Source organism: Salvelinus fontinalis, chromosome 1 (genome assembly GCF_029448725.1).
Source record: "Salvelinus fontinalis isolate EN_2023a chromosome 1, ASM2944872v1, whole genome shotgun sequence".
NCBI lineage: Eukaryota > Metazoa > Chordata > Actinopteri > Salmoniformes > Salmonidae > Salvelinus > Salvelinus fontinalis.
Window position 1 is genome coordinate 8,552,704 of NC_074665.1, and position 20,212 is coordinate 8,572,915.

At 47.1% G+C, this 20,212-nt stretch overlaps 1 protein-coding gene across 1 annotated transcript in view; it reads right to left on the reverse strand.

Moving 5' to 3' along the window:
- Positions 1 to 3,646: 3,646 nt before the first annotated feature.
- The window catches only part of LOC129865547 (netrin receptor UNC5B-b-like), a 145,331-nt gene continuing 128,765 nt past the window's right edge, over positions 3,647 to 20,212 (reverse strand). Inside the window, exons 11-20 of the mRNA XM_055938421.1 lie at positions 19,221 to 19,387; positions 15,776 to 15,888; positions 15,573 to 15,664; positions 13,772 to 13,859; positions 11,948 to 12,122; positions 10,194 to 10,433; positions 8,770 to 8,919; positions 8,291 to 8,455; positions 5,965 to 6,143; positions 3,647 to 4,354 (exon numbers count right to left, since the gene is read on the reverse strand). Coding sequence (XP_055794396.1) covers positions 4,189 to 4,354; positions 5,965 to 6,143; positions 8,291 to 8,455; positions 8,770 to 8,919; positions 10,194 to 10,433; positions 11,948 to 12,122; positions 13,772 to 13,859; positions 15,573 to 15,664; positions 15,776 to 15,888; positions 19,221 to 19,387 — 1,535 coding nt within the window. The 3' untranslated portion in view covers positions 3,647 to 4,188. The remainder of the gene's footprint in view (positions 4,355 to 5,964; positions 6,144 to 8,290; positions 8,456 to 8,769; positions 8,920 to 10,193; positions 10,434 to 11,947; positions 12,123 to 13,771; positions 13,860 to 15,572; positions 15,665 to 15,775; positions 15,889 to 19,220; positions 19,388 to 20,212) is intronic.

Here is a 20,212-nt window from a genome sequence, read left to right on the forward strand (position 1 = left end):
AGTTGACCAGAAACAGAAACAGGGTTGACCAGAAACAGAGTTGACCAGAAACAGAAACAGGGTTGACCAGAAACAGGGTTGACCAGAAACAGAGTTGACCAGAAACAGAGTTGACCAGAAACAGGGTTGACAAGAAACAGAGTTGACCAGAAACAGAGTTGACCAGAAACAGAGTTGCTCAGAAACAGGGTTGACCAGAAACAGAGTTGACCAGAAACAGGGTTGACCAGAAACAGAGTTGACCAGAAACAGAGTTGACCAGAAACAGAGTTGACCAGAAACAGAAACAGGGTTGACCAGAAACAGAGTTGACCAGAAACAGGGTTGACCAGAAACAGAGTTGACCAGAAACAGAGTTGACCAGAAACCTCTCCAGCTGTTTATATACTCAACGGGTTAAAAAACGACAGACGGCAGCAGAAAGATAGAAGGACGAAGGGAGAGAGGAGATGAGAGAAGGAGGAGAGAAGCTCTGTGAAGGTGAACGCCTGCGCCCCAAATGGAACCCTATTTACTATGTAGTGCACTGCTTTAGACCAGAGTCCTACGGGCCCTAGTCAAAAACTAGTGCACTATATCGGGAATAGGGTGCCATAGGGCCCTAGTCAAAAACTAGTGCACTATATCGGGAATAGGGTGCCATAGGGCCCTAGTCAAAAACTAGTGCACTATATCGGGAATAGGGTGCCATTTGGGACGCAAAAGGCTTTGAGGCGTTTGGTGGCATCAAGAATCAATCGATCTGGACCGTCACCCCACCTATAAGCATGTACAAGCCTCTATACAGTATTATAATGAAGCTTTATCCCACCGAGACCTACTGATCAGATAGTCAGTCATCCACCCCGTCCATCCCCAGACCCACAAACCCTCTGCTACTGTAGAAACTTCAATACAAACCATATTTACCCTCTTTCACCACCCCCCCCCCCCAAAAAAAAAATTAAAGGAAAATATAGAAACTGAAATCAACGTGAGATTAGAGGGGAATTATTCCTGATATGATTGTTGTCTTGTCAGTGAAAACCGCGTCAGTATAAAGGGATATGGAAGTGTGTCTGTGTCCGCATCCAGCAGCTCTCTGTGTCTGTAGCTGTGTCTGTACCTGTATCTGTAACTGTGTCTGTAATGGTGTCTGTGTCTGTGTCTGTGACTGTGTCTGTAACTGTGTCTGTACCTGTATCTGTAACTGTGTCTGTAATGGTGTCTGTGTCTGTGTCTGTGTCTGTAATGGTGTCTGTGACTGTGACTGTAATGGTGTCTGTACCTGTATCTGTAACTGTGTCTGTGACGGTGTCTGTACCTGTATCTGTAACTGTGACTGTGTCTGTAATGGTGTCTGTGACTGTGACTGTGTCTGTGACTGTACCTGTATCTGTGTCTGTGTCTGTGACTGTGTCTGTAATGGTGTCTGTGCCTGTGACTGTGACTGTGACGGTGTCTGTACCTGTATCTGTAACTGTGACTGTGTCTGTAATGGTGTCTGTGACTGTGACTGTGTCTGTGACTGTGACTGTAATGGTGTCTGTGTCCGCATCCAGCAGCTCTCTGTGTCTGTGACTGTGTCTGTACCTGTATTTGTAACTGTGTCTGTAATGGTGTCTGTGCCTGTGTCTGAGAATGAGTCTGTGACTGTGTCTGTAGCTGTGTCTGTACCTGTATCTGTAAGTGTGTCTGTAATGGTGTCTGTACCTGTGTCTGTAACTGTGACTGTAATGGTGTCTGTGTCCGCATCCAGCAGCTCTCTGTGTCTGTGACTGTGTCTGTACCTGTATTTGTAACTGTGTCTGTAATGGTGTCTGTACCTGTATCTGTAACTGTGTCTGTAATGGTGTCTGTGTCTATGTCTGTAACTGTGACTGTGTCTGAGAATGAGTCTGTGACTGTGTCTGTAGCTGTGTCTGTACCTGTATCTGTAAGTGTGTATGTAATGGTGTATGTGTCTATGCCTGTGACTGTGTCTGTGACTGTGTCTGTAACTGTGTCTGTACCTGTATCTGTAACTATGTCTGTAATGGTGTCTTTGTCTGTGTCTGAGAATGAGTCTGTGACTGTGTCTGTAGCTGTGTCTGTACATGTATATGTAACTGTGTCTGTAATGGTGTCTGTGTCTATGTCTGTAACTGTGTCTGAGAATGAGTCTGTGTCTGTAGCTGTGCCTGTACCTGTATCTGTAACTGTGTCTGTAATGGTGTCTGTGTCTATGTCTGTAACTGTGACTGTGTCTGTGACTGTGTCTGTAACTGTGTCTGTGACGGTGTCTGTGACTGTGTCTGTAACTGTGTCTGGGAATGAGTCTGTGACTGTGTCTGTGACTGTGTCTGTGACTGTGTCTGTGACTATAACTGTGACCGTGTCTGTAACTGTGTCTGTAACTGTGTCTGTGACCGTGTCTGTAACTGTGTCTGTGACTGCGACTGTGTCTGTAACTGTGTCTGTGTTTGTAACTGTGTCTATGTCTGTAACTGTGTCTGTGTCTGTAAGGGTGTCTGTGTCTGTAACTGTGTCTGTAAGGGTTTCTGTACCTGTGACTGTGTCTGTAAGGGTGTCTGTGTCTGTGTCTGTAAGGGTGTCTGTGTCTGTAACTGTGACTGTGTCTGTAAGGGTGTCTGTGTCTGTAACTGTGTCTGTGTCTGTACGGGTGTCTGTGTCTGTAAGGGTGTCTGTGTCTGTAACTGTGTCTGTGTCTGTAAGGGTGTCTGTGTCTGTAACTGTGTCTGTGTCTGTAAGGGTGTCTGTCTCTGTAACTGTGACTGTGTCTGTGTCTGTAACTGTGACTGTGTCTGTGTCTGTAAGGGTGTCTGTGTCTGTGACTGTGTCTGTGTCTGTAACTGTGACTGTGTCTGTGTCTGCAAGGGTGTCCGTGTCTGTAACTGTGACTGTGTCTGTGTCTGTGACTGTGTCTGTGTATGTAAGGGTGTCTGTGTCTGTAAGGGTGACTGTGTCTGTAAATGTGTCTGTGTCTGTGTATGTAAGGGTGTCTGTGTCTGTAAGGGTGACTGTGTCTGTGTCTGTAACTGTGACTGTGTCTGTAACTGTGACTGTGTCTGTAACTGTGACTGTGTCTGTGTCTGTAAGGGTGTCTGTGTCTGTAAGGGTGACTGTGTCTGTGTCTGTAACTGTGACTGTGTCTGTGTCTGTAACTGTGACTGTGTATGTAAGGGTGTCTGTGTCTGTGACTGTTGGGTTTTAGACAGACGGATCTCCACTTTCTGCCTGCTCACTGTGTCTGTGTGTTCGTGTGTGTGTGTTCGTGTGTGTGTGTTCGTGTGTGTGCGTGTGTTTGTGTATGTGTGTGTGCGTGTGTGTTTGTGTGTGTGTGTGTGTTCGTGTGTGTGTGTTCGTGTGTGTGTGTTTGTGTGTGTGTGTGTTTGTGTGTTCGTGTGTGTGCGTGTGTTTGTGTATGTGTGTGTGTGCGTGTGTTTGTGTATGTGTGTGTGTGCGTGTGTTTGTGTATGTGTGTGTGTGTGTTTGTGTATGTGTGTGTGTGTGTTCGTGTGTGTGTGTTTGTGTGTGTGTGTGTGTTCGTGTGTGTGTGTTCGTGTGTGTGCGTGTGTTTGTGTATGTGTGTGTGTGTGTGTGTGTGTGTGTGTGTGTGTGTGTGTGTGTGTGTGAGTGCGTGCGTGCGTGCGTGCGTGCGTGCGTGCGTGCGTGCGTGTGTGTGTGTGTGTGTGTGTGCACTTTGAGTGTATGAGTGCTTGACATTTCATTGTTGAAGGTCTTCAGTGGTTGTTTCATGTACAAGTTAAACAGCTTTGTTTCTGCTCTGTTAAAACAACACAGTTCAAACCACCGAGGATTTCACACCAACATCGTTCCTCTCCAGGAGAGCTGCAACATTGCTGAGGGGGAGTTAGGCCTCAAGGTGAGCCTGGGTAGCTGGTAGCAGAGCTAGCCCAGGATGGGGTGGGTGTGCTGGGCATAGAGAGGCTGATGAAGGGGGCACTGAGAGGTGATGGGCCATGGGACAGAGGTATTACAGGCAAGAGAAAGCTAATAGTCTGTAGTGCTAAGTCTATGCAGAAGGTGTGGACTGGGCATGTTTCCATAGGAGTCTGTAGTGCAGAAGGGCTGGGCAAGTTTTCGTGTCCATAGGCAAGTATTGGTGTATTGAATTTATTTCTTTACGATGACAAGATCCCCCCCCCCCTACTTTTTCCCCCCTCTGTCTCCTTTTTCTTTGACCAATCAGCAATCGCCGTCTGTCGCCATGACAACCAGAACCTCACTTTTGCCCATCTCCTCGAGAGCGGTCGCTAGGGACACCAGGTCCGCATCGCCTTGGTGACTGGCCTCCCATAGGTCCAACAGAACACCTGTGGGGCTGGGCTTTGTTGCAAAGTAGTTGAGATACCTGAGGGAGGGAGGGAGGGAGGGAGGGAGGGAGGGAGGGAGGAGAGAGGGAGAGAGGAGGGAGGGAGGGAGGGAGGAGAGAGGGAGAGGAGGGAGGGAGGGAGGGAGGGAGAGAGAGAGAGAGAGAGGAGGGAGGGAGGGAGGGAGGGAGGGAGGAGAGAGGGAGAGGAGGGAGGGAGGGAGGGAGGGAGAGAGAGAGAGAGGGAGGGGGGAGGGAGAGGGAGGGGGGAGGGAAAGAGGAGGGAGAGAGAGAGAGAGAGGGAGGGGGGAGGGAGAGAGGAGGGAGAGAGAGAGAGGGAGGGGGAGGGGAGGGGAGGAGGGAGGGGGAGGGAGTGAGAGAGAGGGAGGGGGGGGGGGGTAGGGGGGAGGAGGGAGAGACGTTAACGACAGCACATGTGGACAGAATAACAAAGGTCATAATTATTCTCTCCTTAATTAACATGCAGATAGAATGTAATTATAAACACAGCCTGCACGAGCACCCTCCCTCTATCTCCCACACTCTCCCCCCTCTATCTCTATCTCCCCTCTATCTCTATCTCCCACTCTCTCTCTCCCCTCTATCTCCCACACTCTCCCCCCTCTATCTCTATCTCCCCTCTATCTCCCACTCTCTCTCCCCTCTATCTCTATCTCCCACTCTCTCTCTCCCCTCTATCTCCCACACTCTCCCCCCTCTATCTCTATCTCCCCTCTATCTCCCACTCTCTCTCCCCTCTATCTCTATCTCCCACTCTCTCTCTCCCCTCTATCTCCCACACTCTCCCCCCTCTATCTCTATCTCCCCTCTATCTCCCACTCTCTCTCCCCTCTATCTCTATCTCCCACTCTCTCTCTCCCCTCTATCTCCCACACTCTCTCTCCCCTCTATCTCTATCTCCCACTCTCTCTCTCCCCTCTATCTCCCACTCTCTCTCTCCCCTCTATCTCTATCTCCCACTCTCTCTCCCCTCTATCTCCCACTCTCTCTCCCCTCTATCTCCCACTCTCTCTCCCCTCTATCTCCCACACTCTCCCCCCTCTATCTCTATCTCCCCTCTATCTCCCACTCTCTCTCCCCTCTATCTCTATCTCCCACTCTCTCTACCCCCTCTATCTCTATCTCCCACTCACTCCCCCTCTATCTCTCGCATATATCACTATCTCACACTCTCTCTCCCCTCTATCTCTATCTCCCACTCTCTCTCCCCTCTATCTCTATCTCCCACTCTCTCTCCCCTCTATCTCTATCTCCCACTCTCTCTCTCCCCTCTATCTCTATCTCCCACTCTCTCTCCCCTCTATCTCTATCTCCCACTCTCTCTCCCCTCTATCTCTATCGCCCACTCTCTCTCCCCTCTATCACTATCTCACACTCTCTTCTCCCCCCTCTATCTCTCGCATCTATCTCTATCTCACACTCTCTCCCCCCTCTATCTCTCGCTCTCTCCCCACTCCGTCTCTCGCTCTTTCCTCCCCCCTATCTCTCGCTCCCCCCTATCTCTCGCTCTCCCTCCCCTCTCTCTCTCCCCCCTCTATCTCACACTCTCCCCCTCTGTCTCTTGCTCTCCCTCCCCTCTCTCTCTCCCCCCTCTATCTCTCGCTCTTCCCCTCTTTATCTCTCGCTGTCACCTGTCGAAGCCCAGGCTGTGTGCCAGCAGTCTCCAGTCACAGCCGCGGGCGCTGGGGACGTCCAGACTGGCACAGATCTTCTGTCGTATGGAGGTGGGCAGACGGAAGGCATAGGGTCCCGCCTGGGAGGAGGGCAGGCAGGTACCCACGGAGGGGAGGGGGAAGCAGGGCGGGAGGCTCTGGAGGTAGAGAGAGGATGGGTGGATGGAGAGAGACAGCAGTTAGGATCCAGGACAAAGCTGACTCAAGAGCTTTGACATGTACTTAGCCCAGGGCTATCGTTAACCCTGGGTTAATACTAGCCCGAGGCTAGCTTCGCTTCTCTTCACACAAGCTTCTGCTAACTGAAACCAACTGCTACTTTTCTGGAGTAGAAAATTCAAAATTAAATGACATAACGGAACACAGTCATTGGCTATCTCCAAAAAGTCCCCAGGGCCGGCTAAGCCCTGGGAAAGGGTTGGTATTCTCCCACTTTAGAATGACAAGTGTGAAATGTGCTGTCTGATTGTAACATGTACTTCCTGTATGACTGTGTGTTACAGTGAAACCCTTCCCCCTGTTACCTCCTGTATGTCTGTGTGTAGCTGGAAGATCTGTCCCTCTCCTTCCACCTGTCTGTGTGTTACAGTGAAACCCTTCCCCCTGTTACCTCCTGTATGTCAGTGTGCAGCTGGTAGATCTGTCCCTCTCCTTCCACCTGTCAGTGTGTTACAGTGAAACCCTTCCCCCCGTTACCTCCTGTATGACTGTGTGTTACAGTGAAACCCTTCCCCCTGTTACCTCCTGTATGACTGTGTGTTACAGTGAAACTCTTCCCCCTGTTACCTCCTGTATGTCTGTGTGTTACAGTGAAACCCTTCCCCCTGTTACCTCCTGTATGTCAGTGTGTTACAGTGAAACCCTTCCCCCTGTTACCTCCTGTATGTCAGTGTGTAGTTGGAAGATCTGTCCCTCTCCTTCCACCTGTCTGTGTGTTACAGTGAAACCCTTCCCCCTGTTACCTCCTGTATGTCTGTGTGTAGTTGGAAGATCTGTCCCTCGCCTTCCACCTGTCTGTGTGTTACAGTGAAACCCTTCCCCCTGTTACCTCCTGTATGTCTGTGTGTTACAGTGAAACCCTTCCCCCTGTTACCTCCTGTATGACTGTGTGTTACAGTGAAACCCTTCCCCCTGTTACCTCCTGTATGTCTGTGTGTTACAGTGAAACCCTTCCCCCTGTTACCTCCTGTATGTCAGTGTGTTACAGTGAAACCCTTCCCCCTGTTACCTCCTGTATGTCAGTGTGTAGTTGGAAGATCTGTCCCTCTCCTTTCACCTGTCTGTGTGTTACAGTGAAACCCTTCCCCCTGTTACCTCCTGTATGTCTGTGTGTTACAGTGAAACCCTTCCCCCTGTTACCTCCTGTATGTCAGTGTGCAGCTGGTAGATCTGTCCCTCTCCTTCCACCTGTCAGTGTGTTACAGTGAAACCCTTCCCCCCGTTACCTCCTGTATGACTGTGTGTTACAGTGAAACCCTTCCCCCTGTTACCTCCTGTATGACTGTGTGTTACAGTGAAGCTCTTCCCCCTGTTACCTCCTGTATGTCTGTGTGTTACAGTGAAACCCTTCCCCCTGTTACCTCCTGTATGTCAGTGTGTTACAGTGAAACCCTTCCCCCTGTTACCTCCTGTATGTCAGTGTGTAGTTGGAAGATCTGTCCCTCTCCTTCCACCTGTCTGTGTGTTACAGTGAAACCCTTCCCCCTGTTACCTCCTGTATGTCTGTGTGTAGTTGGAAGATCTGTCCCTCGCCTTCCACCTGTCTGTGTGTTACAGTGAAACCCTTCCCCCTGTTACCTCCTGTATGTCTGTGTGTTACAGTGAAACCCTTCCCCCTGTTACTTCCTGTATGACTGTGTGTTACAGTGAAACCCTTCCCCCTGTTACCTCCTGTATGTCTGTGTGTTACAGTGAAACCCTTCCCCCTGTTACCTCCTGTATGTCAGTGTGTTACAGTGAAACCCTTCCCCCTGTTACCTCCTGTATGTCTGTGTGTAGTTGGAAGATCTGTCCCTCTCCTTTCACCTGTCTGTGTGTTACAGTGAAACCCTTCCCCCTGTTACCTCCTGTATGTCTGTGTGTTACAGTGAAACCCTTCCCCCTGTTACCTCCTGTATGTCAGTGTGTAGTTGGAAGATCTGTCCCTCTCTTTCAACCTGTCTGTGTGTTACAGTGAAACCCTTCCCCTTGTTACCTCCTGTATGTCTATGTGTTACAGTGAAACCCTTCCCCCTGTTACCTCCTGTATGTCTGTGTGTTACAGTGAAACCCTTCCCCCTGTTACCTCCTGTATGTCTGTGTGCAGTTGGAAGATCTGTCCCTCTCCTTCCACCTGTCTGACACAGATCTTACAGGTGAGCTGAGACACTGCCAGGCTGCCTCTCTCGAGGTTGAAGGTACAGTGAAGGGGTCTCTGACCACCACTCCAGATGTGGTAGAATGGAATCTCCTGGGGGAAGACATGTATCGATTGGCTAAATAGACATATTCTCTAGACTCAATGACCCAACAGGATGTGGACACCTGCTCGCCGAACATCTCATTCCAAAATCATGAGCATTAATGTGGAGTCTCCGACTATCACTTCAGATGTGGTAGAACGAAATCTCTTGAGGAAAACATTATATTACATTAGTGTGTGTGTGTGTGTGTGTGTGTGTGTGTGTGTGTGTGTGTGTGTGTGTGTGTGTGTGTGTGTGTGTGTGTGTGTGTGTGTGTGTGTGTGTGTGTGTGAGAGAGAGAGCGTGTGTGTGTGTGTCTGACCTGGTACTTGGCCAGTAGTTTGCTTCTCCATTGCGAGTGAGGGATGTCATGGATGGACAGACGCAAGTTGTGGTAGCTATCTTTAAACAGCAGGGGTTTAGGGTCCTCCAGCAACACCCCCCCTAGACTCCTCTCCAACTCCAACACCTCCTACAGAGAGAGATAGACAGAGACAGAGAGGGAGAGGCAGGGAGAGAGGTAGAGAGAGAGAGAGGTAGAGAGAGAGAGGTAGAGAGGGAGAGGCAGAGAGAGGTAGAGAGAGAGAGAGAGACAGAGAGGGAGAGGCAAAGAGAGAGGTAGAGAGAGAGAGGGAGAGAGGGAGAGGCAGAGAGAGGTAGAGAGAGAGAGGGAGAGAGGGAGAGGCAGAGAGAGGTAGAGAGAGAGACAGAGGGAGAGAGCGACAGAGAGGGAGAGGCAGAGAGAGGTAGAGAGAGACAGAGACAGAAGGAGAGAGAGACAGAGACAGAGAGGGAGAAGCAGAGAGAGACAGAGAGAAAGATGAAGACAGAGACAGAGAGAGAGAGGTAGGAGAAAGGTAGAGAGAGAGACACACAGAGAGAAAAGGGGGTGAAGACACAGGCAGGACAGACATATAGATAGGCCTAGAACCAGAAAGACATAGAACCAGAAAGACATAGAACCAGACAGACATAGAACCAGACAGACATAGAACCAGAAAGACATAGAACCAGAAAGACATATAACCAGAGAGACATAGAACCAGAGAGACATAGAACCAGACAGACATGGAACCAGGCAGGCAAGAACCAGACAGACATAGAACCAGACAGACATAGAACAAAAGAGACATAGAACAAGAGAGACATGGAAAAAGAAAGACAGCCAGAGAACTAGACAGACATAGACCCAGGCAGACATAGAACCAGGCAGACATAGAACCAGACAGACATAGAAACAGACAGACATAGAACCAGGCAGACATAGAACCAGAAAGACAGCCAGAGAACCAGAAAGACAAAGAAACAGACAGACATAGAACCAGGCAGACATAGAACCAGAAAGACAGCCAGAGAACCAGAAAGACAAAGAAACAGAAATACATAGAACCAGACAGCCAGAGAACCAGACAGATATAGAAACAGAAAGACATAGAACCAGACAGCCAGAGAACCAGACAGATATAGAAACAGAAATACATAGAACCAGACAGCCAGAAAACCAGACATATATAGAAACAGAAATACATAGAACCAGACAGATCGAGAACCAGACAAGACAGCCAGAGAACCAGACAGACATAGAAACAGACAGCCAGAGAACCAGACAAGACAGCCAGAGAACCAGACAGATATATAAACAGACAGCCAGAGAACCAGACAAGACAGCCAGAGAACCAGACAGACATATAAACAGACAGCCAGAGAACCAGACAGACAGCCAGAGAACCAGACAGACAGCCCTACCTTCAGGGCGTGTGGTGTGTCCTGTGTGCAGTAAATCCTCAGGATGTAATCCAGAGAGAGACAGGGGGCTCTGGGGGCGAACAGGGCCAGCTGTAGCCTCTTACAGGCGGGCTGGGGAGGGCAGGACTGGCCCACTAGACCGTAGGTCCCCAACTGCTCCATCACCACGTGACAGTTAGACTCCTCTAGCTGGAGGTAGCAGGGGGACGATAGACTCTCCTCTCCCACCGTCAGCACCTCCTAGTGGCAGGATAGAGGTAGTGCAGAGTAGAAGGGATTAAAGAACTGACTGGGGACTGGACTTCTGGACATAAACATTTACATAATCTATTCTGGCATCAAGGTAAAGAAGAATTCAATTAAAGTGAGTACAGTTTTAGGACAGTATAGGACACAGAAATGAATCCAGCCCGGTAGAGACAGTAGAGGTGACCTGTCATCCAGCCTGGTAGAGACAGCAGAGGTGACCTGTCATCTAGCCCGGTAGAGACAGTAGAGGTGACCTGTCATCCAGCCCAGTAGAGACAGCAGAGGTGACCTGTCATCTAGCCCAGTAGAGACAGTAGAGGTGACCTGTCATCCAGCTCGGTAGAGACAGTAGAGGTGACCTGTCCTCCAGCCCAGTAGAGACAGCAGAGGTGACCTGTCCTCCAGCCCGGTAGAGACAGTAGAGGTGACCTGTCATCCAGCCCAATAGAGACAGCAGAGGTGACCTGTCATCCAGCCCAGTAGAGACAGTAGAGGTGACCTGTCATCCAGCCCAATAGAGACAGTAGAGGTGACCTGTCCTCCAGCCCAGTAGAGACAACAGAGGTGACCTGTCATCCAGCCAGGTAGAGACAGTAGAGGTGACCTGTCATCCAGCCCAATAGAGACAGTAGAGGTGACCTGTCCTCCAGCCCGGTAGAGACAGTAGAGGTGACCTGTCATCCAGCCAGGTAGAGACAGCAGAGGTGACCTGTCATCCAGCCCGGTAGAGACAGTAGAGGTGACCTGTCATCCAGCCAGGTAGAGACAGTAGAGGTGACCTGTCATCTAGCCCGGTAGAGACAGTAGAGGTGACCTGTCATCTAGCCCAGTAGAGACAGCAGAGGTGACCTGTCCAGATCATGTTCCAACTTCTCATTTTAAATCTCACACTTTATTTCTGATTATGACCTTCGACCCTATTACATCATCTCTAGTCTACAGCACATTTTCTCAACTGTTTCCTACTCTGGTGCCAGGTAGCCTAGCGGTTAGAGCGTTGGGCCAGTAACCAAAAAGGTTGCTGGATTGAATCCCCGAGCTGACAAGGTAAAAAATCAGTCGTTCTGCCCATTGAGCAAGGCAGTTAACCCACTGTTCCCCGCACCTCTCTGATTCAGAGGGGTTAAATGCAGAAGACACATTTCAGTTGAATGCATTCAGTTGTACAACTGACTAGGTATCTCCCTCTCTCTCCCTCCCCTACTCCTCTCCTCACCTCCCATGCTTCTTCTCCTACCCCTCTCTGTCTGTCTGTCTTCTTCCCTCCCGTCCTTGTCACTCTCTTCTTCCCTCCTTCTCTCTCTCTTCTTCCCTCCTCTCTGTCTCTCCTCCTCCCCTGGCCCCTTACGTCTCTCCTCCCTCCTCCTTCTCTCTCTCTTCTCCCCTCCTTCTCTCTGTACTCCTTCTCCCCTGGCCCCTTCCTTCTCTCTCTCTCGTCTTCCCTCCTCTCTGTCTCTCCTCCTCCCCTGGCCCCTTCCTTCTCTCTCTCCCTTCCCATGTCTTACCTCCCATGCCCCTTGGTGTGTCTGTGTCTTGAGGGTGAGGGTCCAGTCTGGTGTTGGGGTATCTAGCTGGGCACAGTGTGGCAGAGTGAGGACCACAGGTCGACTCAGTAGCATGCCTGATGGACCACAGCTCACCACTGGGCTCAGCACTGTCTGACTGCCCTCCGACGGCAACCTGCAATAACACATAGTAATAACATGTTAATAACACATAGTAATAACATGTTAATAACACACAGTAATAACATGTTAATAACACACATAGTAATAACATGTTAATAACACATAGTAATAACATGTTAATAACACATAGTAATAACATGTTAATAACACATAGTAATAACATGTTAATAACACACATAGTAATAACATGTTAATAACACATAGTAATAACATGTTAATAACACATAGTAATAACATGTTAATAACACTGTCTCATCCATGACCTCTGACAGTAACCTTGAAGACACTCAGAGACAAGAATACCAGTGTCCTTTTTAAATGATTGTTTACTTTACCATACCACCAGCAACTAGATTGGATATCGACATTTGAGATGGCCTGATCGTAGAGAGACTGCAAGCATAATGTCACTACCGCTTCTCTCTCCCGGATCCGGGATCCTCCTCATCAAAAAAGCTGACTAGCATAGCCTAGCCTAACGGGACAGGGTCAAAGCTGATCAACAGTACTTTAGAGTGAACATGTCACAGAGAACTTATGAACTGAAAATCAGTGGTAGGAAAAAACGACTCAAACGTCATACTTAAGTCAGATCAGAGGCAGAAGGGATGACCAAGGATGTTTTCTTGATAAGTGTGTGAATTTGACCATTTTCCTATCAAAATGTAACAAGTACTTTTTGGTTGTCAGGGAAAATGTACGGAGTAAAAAGTAAAAGTTGTCAAAAATATAAATAGTAAAGTAAAGTACAGATACCCCCCCAAAAACGACGTAAGTAGTACTTTAACTTCTTAACGCTAGGGGTCAACGTAAACGGACATTTTCTCTGGCCCAGATCGTAGAATATGCATATAATTTACAGATTAGGATAGAAAACACTCCAAAGTTTCCAAAACGGTCAAAATATTGTCTGTGAGTATAACAATACTTATTCTGCAAGCGAAAACCTGAGAAAATGTAACCCGGAAGTGATATTTAAAAAAACAATCGGTGTTCCCTGGCCCGTCTAACCTCCATTTAAAGGGGTATCAACCAGATTCCTTTTCCAATGGCTTCCTCAGGCTGTGCCCAGGCTTTAGACATAGTTTCAGGCTTTTATTTTTGAAAAATGAGCGACATTTTCCAAAAGTAGTCCGGTGTCCTCTGAATATTTCCTGCGCGTGACAGAGGGGCGCCCCATTTTCCGTTTCTCTATTAAAGAATAGGTTATGGTCCGGTTGAAATATAAGCCATTATGTTTGGTAAAAACAACCTGAGGATTGATTATAAAAAACATTTGACATGTTTCTACGACCATTACGGATACTTTTTGGAATTTGTTGAACGGAACACGACTTTTGTTTTCTCAACATAATGCGCAACCCAAATGGCGTTTTTTTGTGACAAAAATAACATTTGTTGTGTAACTGGGAGTCTCGTGAGTGGAAACATCCGAAGATGATCAAAGGTAAGTGATTCATTTTATTGCTTTTCTGACTATCGTGACCTAGGGAAAAAACTGTGTGTGTGTGTGTGTGTGTGTGTGTGTGTGTGTGTAGGTGTGTGTGTGTGTGTGTGTGTGTGTGTGTGTGTGTGTGTGTGTGTGTGTGTGTGTGTGTGTGTGTGTGTGTGGGTTACCTTGGACGAGTCTAGTTTACTTACGTGGTTTTCTCCCACTTGTTGATGGTGAGGTAGATCTCATAGAACTTCCCCTGAGGAATAGTACCTGATGGAACCAACAGACTCACACCTGGAGAGAGAGGAGAGAGAGGAGAGAAGAGAGAGGAGAGAGAGAGAGAGAGGAGAGGGGAGGAGAGAGAAGGGAGAGAGGAGGAGAGAGGAGAGGGGAGGAGAGAGAAGGGAGAGAGGAGGAGCGAGGAGAGAGAGGGGAGAGAGGAGGAGAGAGAGAGAGGAGAGAGGGGAGAGAGGTGAGAGGGGAGAGAGGAGAGAGAGAGAAGAGAGAGGGGAGGAGAGGAGAGGAGAGGAGGAGAGGAGAAAGAGAAGAGAGGAGAGAGAGAGGAGAGAGGAGAGAGAGAGAGAGGAGAGAAAGGAAAGAGAGAGAGGAGAGAGGGGAGGAGAGGAGAGGAGGAGAGGAGAAAGAGAAGAGAGGAGAGAGAGAGAGTGGAGAGGAGAGGAGAGAGAGGAGAGAGAGGAGAGAGAGGGGAGAGAGGAGAGGAGAGGAGAGAGAGAAGAGAGAGAGGAGAGGGGAGGAGAGCGAGGGGAGAGGAGAGAGAGGAGAGAGAGCGAGGAGAGGGGAGGAGAGAGAGAGCGAGGAGAGGGGAGGAGAGAGAGGGGAGAGAGGAGAGAGAGAGAGGAGAGAGGGAAGGAGAGGAGAGGAGAGAGAAAGAGAGAGAGAGAGAGGGGAGAGGGGAGGAGAGATAGGGGAGAGAGGAGAGAGAGAGAGAGCGGGGAGGAGAGAGGAGAGAAAGACAGAGGAAATAAATAGAAGGAGAGACAGAGGAAAGAAAGAGAAAGAGAGAGATTGAGGGAGAGGAGAATGAGAGAGAGAGAGAGGGAAAGAGAGAGGAGAGAAAGACAGAGAGAGAGAGAGGAGAGAAAGGAGAGAGAGAGAGAGGGGGAAAGAGAGAGAGACAGACATAGAGGAGAGAGAGAGAAAGAGAAGAGCGAGGGAAAGAGAGAGAGGTTGAGAAGTTATTAGTTAATAGCTTCTGTGTGTGTGGTTAGTAGGTTGTTACCTGTTTGTGAGAGAATAATTAGGTGTGTAGCCGTTTACCTGCGTATGTGTGTGCGATGATTATGTTTGTGAGTGATTCATTAGGTGTGTGTATGTGAGTGTGTAGCCTGTCTTTGTGTGATTCAGTGTGTCACCTGTGTGTGTATATATGACAGTGTGTTACATGAGTGTGTGTGTGTATGATAGTGTGTTACATGAGTGTGTGTGTTTGTGTGTGTGTTTGTTTGTGATAGTGTGTGATAGTGTGTTACATGAGTGTGTGTGTGTGTGTGTGTGTGTGTGTGATAGTGTGATAGTGTGTTACATGAGTGTGTGTGTGTGTGTGTGTGTGTGTGTGTGTGTGTGTGTGTGTGCGTGTGCGTGTGCGTGTGTGTGTGTGTGTGTGTGTGTGTGTGATAGTGTGTGATAGTGTGTGATAGTGTGTTACATGTGTGTGTGTGTGTGTGTGTGTGTGTGTGTGTGTGTGTGTGTGTGTGTGTCTGTGTGTGTGTGTGTGTGATAGTGTGTGATAGTGTGTTACATGAGTGTGTGTGTGTGTGTGTGTGTGTGTGTGTGTGTGTGTGTGTGTGTGTGTGTGTGTGTGTGTGTGTGTGTGCGTGTGTTACATGAGTGTGTGTGTGTGTGTGTGTGTGTGTGATAGTGTGTGTGTGTTACATGAGTGTGTGTGTGTGTGTGTGTGTGTGTGTGTGTGTGTGTGTGTGTGTGTGTGTGTGTGTGTGTGTGTGTGTGTGTGTGTGTGTGTGTATGATATGACTGTGTGTAGCCCACCTGTGTTAGGGATGGTAAGGCGTCCCCCCAGGTTGCCCAGGGTAACGGAGGTGCTGTGGCCAGGCTCTCTGGACAGTGTATGATGCCCGTCTCTGTCAAGGTCACATTCAAGTTCCAAGTTTTACTACACACACATAGCAGTCAATATAAACTGTTGCGTGTATAACTGTGTTGGGGATGGTGTGTCTGTGTGTGTATCTTACCTGTCCCGTACCATGGTGACCCCCATGCCAACATGTTTCAGGCTGAGGATCTCAGGGTCGCTGTGGCCCTCTGCTGGTAACTCCAGGGATGACAGGTTGGATGAGTTGTACACCTTTATTTTAGAAAAAAACAAAACATAAGCTGAACAAAAAATATACACGCAACTATTTACACGATTTTACTGAGTTACAGTTAATATAAAGAAGTCATTCGATTGAAATTAATTAATTCAGCCCTAATCTATGGATTTCACATGACTGGGCAGCAATGAGAATAAAACAGTTCTGAGATCTTTAATTTCATGAAACCTGGGATTGTCACGTTCCTGACCTATTTCTGTTAGTTGTTATGTGTGTTAGTTGGTCAGGACGTGAGGTTGGATGGGCATTCTATGTTTTCTGTTTCTATGTTGGTTTATTGGGTTGCCTGGTATGGCTCTTAATTAGAGGCAGGTGTTTGGCGTTCCTCTAATTAAGAGTCATATTTAGGTAGGTGTTTTCACAGTGTTCGTTGTGGGTGATTGTCTCCTGTGTCTGTGTATGTCCTTACGCCACACGGGACTGGTTTCGGTTTGTTTGTTCAGTGTTTTTTATGTGTAGGCTTTTTTCCCTGTTCGTGCGTTCTAGTGTGTTATGTGAGTCCTTCGTTCAGATCTGTCTACACCGTTTATTTGTTTTGTTAGTGTATTAGTTGAGTTCGTGTTTTTTTCCTTTAATAAATCATGTCTAACAACTCCGCTGCATTTTGGTTCGATGAAGAGGAGGAGGAAAGCCGTTACAGGGATCAACACTTTACATGTTGCGTTTATATTTTTGTTCAGTATATATTATAAATATTATATATTAAATAATAAATATTAAATATTATATTATAAGCCTTAAAAGAGGACATTATAAATGCTGAAACAGGCTGTAAGTAAAGTACTGTATTACCATTTGAATCTATTTCATTCACAGTACATTCACTCATTCATGTTTCATTCACAATACATTCCTTCATTCATGTTTCATTTACAGTACATTCACTCATTCATGTTTAATTCACAGTATATTCACTCATTCATGTTTCATTCACAGTACATTCACTCATTCATGTTTCATTCACAGTACATTCACTCATTCATGTTTCATTCACAGTACAGAGCGAGCTCTGTTCCATCGCACTTCTGAAGACAAAGGAATTCTCCGGTTGGAATATTATTGAAGATTTATGTTAAAAACATCCTAAAGATTGATTCAATACGTCGTTTGACATGTTTCTACTGACTGTTACGGAACTTTTTGACATTTCATCTGCTTTTAGTGAACGCGCATCGTGACTTTGGATTTGTTTACCAAACGCGCTAACAAAAATAGCTATTTGGACATAAATGATGGACATTACCGAACAAAACAAACATTTCTTGTGGAAGTGGGAGTCCTGGGAGTGCATTCTGACGAAGCAAAGGTAAGTGAAGATTTATAATGCTATTTCTGACTTTTGTTGAATTTGGCGCCCTGCACTTTCACTGGCTGTTGTCATATCGATCCCGTTAACCGGATTGCAGCCCTAAGAAGTTATTAACGTTGGCTAAATAATATTAAATGTATTAAATCAAAATGGCTATCTTCTTTTCATTTGTATGAGTTTACAAATATACACCAAACATACACCACACACCATTCATCATACACCAAACATACACCACACACTATACACCAAACATACACCACACACCACACACATATTCACCACACACCAAACACCAACCATACACCATACACTAAACACCAAACATACACCATATACACGATTTAACAAACACCATACACCAACCATACAACTTACACCAACCATACACCATACACCAACCATAAACAAACCATACACCAAATACCAACCATACACCAAACACCAAACACCAACCATACACCATACACCAACCATACACCATACACCAACCATACACCAAACACCAACCATACACCATACACCAAACACCAACACACACCATACACCAACCATACACCAAACACCAACCATACACCAACCATACACCATACACCATACACCAAACACCAACACACACCATACACCAAACACCAACACACACCATACACCAACCATACACCAAACACCAACCATACACCAGCCATACACCATACACCAACCAAACCCCAACCCCCACCCACCACACACCAAAAACTAACCATATACAATACACCATACACCAACCATACACCAAACACCACCCAACATACACCAAAAACTAACCATATACAATACACCATACACCAAACACCAACCATACACCATACACCAAACACCAACCATACACCAAACACCATACACAAACCATACACCATACACCTTACACGATACACCAAAAAAACACCAACCATACACCAAACACCACACACCAACCATACACCATACACCAAACACCATACACCAACCATACACCTTACACCCTACGCCTAAAACACCAACCATACACCAAACACCAACCATACACCATACACCAACCATACACCAAACACCAACCATACACCATACAATAAACACCAACCCTACACCATAAACCATACACCAACCAAACAGCAAACACCATACACCATACATCATACACCATACATCAAACACCAAACACCATACAACATATAACCATACACCACACACCATACATCAAACACCAAACACCACACACCATACATCAAACACCAAACACCATACACCAAACACCACACACCATACACCATACACCACACACCATACATCAAACACCAAACATCATACACCATATACCATACACCATATACCAAACACCATATAACCAAACACTACCATATAACCATACACCATACACCATACAACCATATAACCATACACTATACATCAAACATCAAACACCATACATCAAACCCCATACACCAAACAACATACACCATATAACCATACACCATACAGCATACACCAAACACCATACACCATATAACCATACACCACACAGCATACACCAAACACCATACACCATATAACCATACACCATACAGCATACACCAAACACCATACACCATATAACCATACACCACACAGCATACACCAAACACCATACACCATATAACCATACACCACACACCATACACCATACACCATACACCATATAACAATACACCACACACCATACATCAAACACCATACATACATCAAATATCTCTATTATACCATAAAATGTCAAGATGTTTTTCTAAGCCACTCTGCTTCTGCTTGGGGTCTAAAGCACTTTGCTGATGTAAAAATGGCTTTATAAATACATTTGATTGACCTGAATTTACACACACGCACGCACGCACGCACGCACGCACGTTGATTGACCTGAATTCGCACGCACGCACGCACGCACGCACGCACGCACACACACACACACACACACACACACACACACACACACACACACACACACACCTTGATCTTGAGGCTGGGCAGGGGGTCCAGCAGGGGAGACGTTGTCATGGGGATCTTGTGGTGACCATCATTGGCACCCTGCTGCAGGGAGAAGAGAGGATCCCTGAAGGTACACGCTGTGGCTGTCAGGTCCGGGGGCGCAGAGGGGTGGAGGAGGTGAGGGTTGTCTGCAGGACGAGTTGAGTTTTGGTAGCAGTGGATAGCCAGGTTCAGAGATCATAGCCACCAGGTAAACAACAACATGTTGAGGAGAGAGAGACAGGTAATGGATGAGACTATATTGATTACTTGAAGATCAAAGTAAGATAATCAGTGGTCTAGTTTAGAACGCTTAGGAGCAACCTGAGGTAGTTAGGAGCAAACTGAGGAAGTTAGGAGCAAACTGAGGTAGTTAGGAGCAAACTGAGGTAGTTAGGAGCAAACTGAGGTAGTTAGGAGCAAACTGAGGTAGTTAGGAGCAAACTGAGGTAGTTAGGAGTAAACTGAGGTAGTTAGGAGCAAACGGAGGTAGTTAGGAGCAAACTGAGGTGGTTAGGAGCAAACGGAGGTAGTTAGGAGCAAACTGAGGTAATTAGGAGCAAACTGAGGTAGTTAGGCGCAAACTGAGGTAGTTAGGAGCAAACTGAGGTAATTAGGAGCAAACTGAGGTAGTTAGGAGCAAACTGAGGTAGTTAGGAGCAAACTGAGGTAGTTAGGAGCAAACTGAGGTAGTTAGGAGCAAACTGAGGTGGTTAGGAGCAAACTGAGGTAGTTAGGAGCAAATGGAGGTAGTTAGGAGCAAACTGAGATAATTAGGAGCAAACTGAGGTAATTAGGAGCAAACTGAGGTGGTTAGGAGTAAACTGAGGTAGTTAGGAGCAAACTGAGGTGGTTAGGAGCAAACTGAGGTAGTTAGGAGCAAACTGAGGTGGTTAGGAGCAAACTGAGGTAGTTAGGAGCAAATGGAGGTAGTTAGGAGCAAACTGAGGTGGTTAGGAGCAAACTGAGGTAGT